The 6,000-nt window shown below is 35.8% G+C and overlaps 1 protein-coding gene across 3 annotated transcripts in view; it reads right to left on the reverse strand.

The window, feature by feature from the left end:
• Window positions 1-4,323, reverse strand: part of LOC128992065 (protein AF-10-like) — a 39,398-nt gene extending 35,075 nt beyond the window's left edge. For all 3 annotated transcript variants that reach the window (XM_054415454.1, XM_054415453.1, XM_054415452.1), the window contains exons 1-2: window positions 3,972-4,323; window positions 854-930 (exon numbers count right to left, since the gene is read on the reverse strand). In XM_054415454.1, the coding sequence (XP_054271429.1) occupies window positions 854-930; window positions 3,972-4,080 (186 nt within the window). In that variant the 5' untranslated portion in view covers window positions 4,081-4,323. The remainder of the gene's footprint in view (window positions 1-853; window positions 931-3,971) is intronic.
• Window positions 4,324-6,000: the final 1,677 nt, after the last annotated feature.

A 6,000-nucleotide genomic window follows, 5' to 3' on the forward strand; every position in this document is an offset into this window, starting at 1 on the left:
ATATAATACACCTTGATATTTCAACTGCTAAGAATGGATTTCCAAGATGATAATTGGGGTTTATTTCATGGAATAGAATGCAAAGGTCCAATAGTTATTTGTGCTACTAGTGTGCGAAATGGCTGTTTGCTGCACATGAGAGAAATGTTTAGGCACGAGCCGCAGGCAAGTGGGGAAAGTTTCTCGAGTGTAGCAAAGGTACATTTGCACTACCATTCCACATTATATTTTCTACAGTTACTATAATGAATATAAATAATTAGTCTTTCAAACACTACCTATACTAGCCTACACGTTTTAATGGTTGCCAACTTATTTTCAAGTGTACACATATTACAGGCCTAATAAAAGCACACTGTTTTGTGTTGTTTGGTTGGAATACTGGAGTGCGGCAAAAGTAAGTAAATGCATCAATTAGCTACTTGTCGTACTATAATCAGTGCAAGGAAGCCCACTTTGTCAAGTAACTGTAGGAGAACATAATTGTTTAGTTGTTTTTCTTGAGTTGACTGCTAATCTTCCTAAGGTGTTAGTAACAGGACACCATCTTAAAGGACACTTAATTAAAATAAAATAAAAATAATAATAATAAAAATAGTCGGTACCAGCATAATGACACATCCTTTCTCCTAATAGCAGTGACAGTAAAATTGGACATCCTACTACTCTTTTAAACAATTTATAATGGGTAACCGGAGAGGGGCAACTGTTGGTGTAAGCACTAGAGGAGTTTAAGTAAAAGGAATTTTGAATAAGTACCCCACCGTTTATTTATATATTTACGTACTACAGTCTACTTGATTAACTCTTGTTCACTCGTGATACTAGAGTGTAAGGAACAAAATGTACTTACACTTTTAGCTCTATCTGGCGATTCACATTTACGGCAATACCAATTTCCAGAGGGTACAGTCACTATACCATAACACGCTGAAAATAAAAGGATCTCATTAGTTTAGCCTAACATTACAGATCAGATAGGTAGGCCTAAACACATGTCTGAGAATGCTCTATTTCTCAACTACAGCTGGAAGGTTAATTTTGTACCGCTACCGTTTTTTGTTCGTTCACTATCAGTACTACTTCATAAAATTTTCTATTGGTTTGAAAACTTAATTATTTTTCACCACTGCGGTAACTCATTACTTATCCACTAGAAATTCGTCATTGCTGGCCGTATCATATCACTTTCCAAGAATGTATGGAGTACATTTGGTGTTCAGTCAATGATTGGATTTACACTACTTCGGTAACCATGAATTTTCTTAGTTAACTTAGTGAATGTGATACAAAGATTAAGCAGTTATCTTTCTACCAACCCATTTTGCGTAAACTTAATCTGAGAGATTACTGTTGGGCTGTGTATAAGTTCTCTGATGTTTTCATCTTTCTTAAACGCATCATGTGTTGCTAGCCTAGTGGTTAGTCTAGGACTTTGGTGCGAGAAGGACGCCAAAAACATTTGTGTTTGGACCGCTTTCCCAAAAATCGTTTGAAGAACACTCACTCTTTCAACTCCCTCTACAAAAAAATCCCAATGGCGTAAATAAGAAAAAGAACATTTTACTTAATCCTACAATCCTATTTGGGTTAAAGTACACACCTAGATGGAGTCCCCATCTCAATTTGTGATACAATAATAATAATAAATATTGTTTTACATTTTAAATAGGCTACCCCCGCCGCAGCAAACCTGCAGACTAAGCGAATTTCCATTTTCTAGTGTAGGATTTTAAATTAGGCCTAAATCTATTGGTTCAATAAGATTAGGTTTAACAACTACTTAGGTTTGAGCTACTGGGAGGGTAATAAAGTATGTTTATAGTGAAATATGAATAGCTTAGTAATCCTCCTATCTTTTGCTAAAAACCCATATGACACAGCTGCATCACTAAGAACTGTGGTAAGGGTTGTTTTTGATGCTGGTAGAAGGGGTTTTTCTTACTTCGGGCCGGCTCAGTACAATGCACTTCTTGCACGCTAAAAGCATTGTCTTACAACAATTTTAAGAATCGCCTAAAGAGTTTGTAACTAATCTTATTTTGTTTCGTAGTTATAAGTTAAGACGTTTTCTTTAGTTTAAGTCCTGACTTGAGTCAATTTGTAAAACAGTTTTGTTACTGAAATTCGCTCATGAATAAAGACCTTAGGCCTATATATTTATTTATTTCCATTAAAATATTGTTAAAATTAACACATTTAGGCTAAGTTATTTCCCCCGAAAAAAAGTTTGATTAGGCCTACCTAACTTACCTACGGTACTTACATTTTCTGCTACTGAGAAGGTACAATTAGCCTAAGTGTGGTTTTTAACTAAAAAAACTAACAATGACAAGAAGAATGACAACTTCCTGGATTCATGTTCCACGCTGCCGAGGACCCACTGGCCCTCTACCCTACGACCATGGATGTACTTCCTTTGTCCAAACTTGGCATCGCCAATTTCCACAATTATGATTGGCCCACAGAGTTTCTCCGAGCACTGGTTGGCATGATGTACAAGGACTTCTCGATAGAACGAGGACCAATATATGTTCATATGAGCAGCAAACACACAGTTCTTAGTGATGCAGCTGTGTCATATGGGTTTTTAGCAAAAGATAGGAGGAAACCAGTTCCATGATAGTCCTCAGCAAAATACGAGCATAGGCAAGGAATGTGTTCTTCATTGTTGTAGGCCTACGCTTCCAGTGGCACATCATCTAATTACAGGCGTACCTCTCTCTTAAAAAAACTCACTAGAGTCATGGCTTAATGGTAGGTACATATGAATGGCCTTTTCTTTTGTAGCCTATGCTGTATTTAAGTTAGCCTAGTGTTAATGTGCTAAGTGTATCATATCTTGGCTCCTTGACCTCCTAGAACTAGTTAACTTATTTCAGCTCTGCCTTGCACAATACGTTTTAACTAAGTTATTATAGCCTACAAAAGAAAGACCGATTTTATCAGAATATTTAGCCTATTCTCTTGTTTATCATTTTCAGTCAGTGAGCTTTCTCCCAAATAAGCTACCGTATATCTTAAGTTACTTGTTCACTTTATACAGTACCTAGGCTAAATGGTTCGACTTTAAGTTGATTGTTAGGCCTATATAGCTTACTGTACACTGAATTGAAGCAACAACAGGACCTAAGCTAACCTTAGGCTATTGTGTTAAGTTAAGGGAGAAGCCCGATTCACATGCACATACTATTGCTTTCAGTCCAATAACTTATCAAACTGTAAGTAACTTAAGTAAGCCTTAGGCCTAGTTACTGTGAATCTTAATAAAAAAAAAAAAAACACACAGAGGATAACTTACGTGTCCGGTTACCGGACGTGGATTAGGCATCGGGCAGTGACGTCACTGGGTTGTGGGGGCCCGGAACGCCATTACCACATTAATACGATGTACAGCCATCAGTGTTCGGGGTGGATACAGTAGTGGATACAGTGCACGACTGATATGCAAGAGGTCTCTGGTTTGAATCCCATAAACATTTTGTCAAAGATTTTGCTTTGAATGACAATTCTTCTTAACTGCACGTCTTTTGTTAGAATTTTTTGCATTAATAATTTTTTTTTAAATGAACAGAATTTAAGTTAACCTTTATTCAATTTTTTTTAATTTATCACTAAGTTTGGTTGGTTAGGTTAAGTTATGACAGTAACAGCCGGACGCCTAATCCACGTCCGGTTACCGGACGCGTAAGTTATCCTCTGCGTAAACAAAAATGCCATTGCCACAGATCAGGTCCAAGGCCTAGGTAGGCCTACAGAACATCTTACTGTAAATGCAAGTTCCAACCTGTAGTTGACAATGAATACAATACAATTATAAATAGAAAGGCCTACTGTAAAAGTTTCTAGTGCAAAATTTTAAACACAAAAATGAGTAAGCCTAGATAAATACAATAAACATGAAGCTTAGAACTAAGGTGGTGTGAGGGTAAACACTGAAATAACCTACAATTTGGAACCCAGCTTCTTACCTTGATGGACTGCAACTGTGCACCCTTGACCATCACAATATACTAGGGGATTCTCTGCCCATCCTCTATCGTCTGAACAAACACAGCATCCACCTACCATCTCCTTCATACTGTTCCAAAAATCCTGTTTTAAACTATCCTAGCGTCACTCGTGTGAAAAGGACCGTAGGGGGTAATGCGCCTGTGGCTCATGTTCGTATCAAACTTGACTATTGTTTCTCGAATTTGGTTTGGAAATTACATATTTACATGCTATCACTCTACTTATTTATGATTAAGTATATTACATGTCAAAATAAATTATTATCAAACACCATTTCACTCACGTAAATTTTTATTCCGCAACCGTAATCCGGACTCCGGAGGGTTCAACGCACTCAGGACTGCCAACACGTGGGCTGTTGAGAACTAAAATACATTACCGGTAACTACATCTGGTACATGCATATAAATTAATATAAAAATATTTGTAATCTAAATCCAATGTATTTTCCTTCCACCATGATATTTTATAAGAATGAACAATAGTTTTGAATACTGTTAATCTATTAATAATCTTACCAATATTAGGCCTATAAATGTAAATGTAATGATATATTTTGGCTAGCCTAGTGGTTAGCGTCTCGGACTTCGGTGCGGGAGGGACGGGTTCAATCCCCGGCACATCCACTAAAACATTTAACTCTCGTAACTCTCGTAAAATGCCACTGGCGTTGAAAAAAAAAAATGTGAAAGTTTGCGTGTTGGTTTGTTTTTGTTGTTTTCATTTATGACAACTATCAACAAAAAGCTGTGATACACAATGATAACTTTACTTTTTAGCAAATTTCCGATATAGGGACAAACAAACACACAAACTTTCACATTTATAATATTAGTAAGATAAGATATTACCGTAGGTCTCATGGTAAGACCTAGACCCGGGACCGATTTACTTTTTCGTTTTGAGGTCCCCAGAGGCCAAAAACACCCTCCGTTCAAATTCATATATATATATCTTTATATGTGTGTCTGTTACTACGATAACTCGAGCAAAAATGATCCGATTTTGATGAAATTTTGACAATTTGGTACAAATGTGTAAACCTACGTTTATTCGAACGAGTTCTATTGGAGATTTTATGGGGTAAAAATTGTGTTTTCCTATTTTTTACCCTAAAACACAAAATTTCACAATTTCCTTTCAAACCATTTTGTAGAGCTTAAAAAAGAAACAAAATTGTATTTTTGAGCGTTGTTATATATGGCTAACGGTTATGGAGATAATTAAAAAATATAGTATCATTGACTATATAGTCAATGATAGTATACATTGAAAATTCCCATTTTATTCTTATGGAGAATAAATAGACTGTTGTATATTGCTTGTTTATGGATATATTTTAATCAAATTGTGCCATTTTATTTATTTCATACTAAGCTATCACCTTTTCAATAAAAAAACACACACACCTCAATACACTTCCTGAACCAGCAAACCTAAGTACTCATTACAATTATTGTCATTTAAATAAGAAATAAATCTGACATTTTTAAGGGAATATTTTAGTAGAAATTCAGTCAGGCAAATGGAAATTCGCTTAATCTGCAGGTTTGCTGCGGCGGGGGTATATATATATATATATAGTGGGAACATTCCTTTAGACCAATGAAATGAAATGATTTATTGTCGTTAAAACTATGTACAAAGTTCATGACAATCGTCAAAAGAAAAACAAAACAATCAATATGGCTCTGGCAACTAAAATATCTAAAACTCTAAACCAAAGTACTCTTCATGTTTATACAGGCAAGCCTGGGTTAGAGTAGTTTTTAAAACATGTTTGAATTTTAAGAAATTTTAACGACGCCATAAGTTATAAACGGAAAATGCAGTGGGTTCAGGCGTGAAACCCGAGTTAAAAACACTTCTTTGGACACCTACATCGACATTAAATGGTAAAACCTTCTATATATGACTTGCACACAGCCCTAGATGTCGGACTAATAGGCGTTTGCGCCAAATTAGGTGTTTTTGTGAGATATAGTT

The sequence above is a fragment of the Macrosteles quadrilineatus genome, unplaced genomic scaffold, assembly GCF_028750875.1.
Source record: "Macrosteles quadrilineatus isolate MER2022 unplaced genomic scaffold, UCM_ALF_1.0 Scaffold_4__1_contigs__length_99947679, whole genome shotgun sequence".
In the NCBI taxonomy this organism is placed as follows: domain Eukaryota; kingdom Metazoa; phylum Arthropoda; class Insecta; order Hemiptera; family Cicadellidae; genus Macrosteles; species Macrosteles quadrilineatus.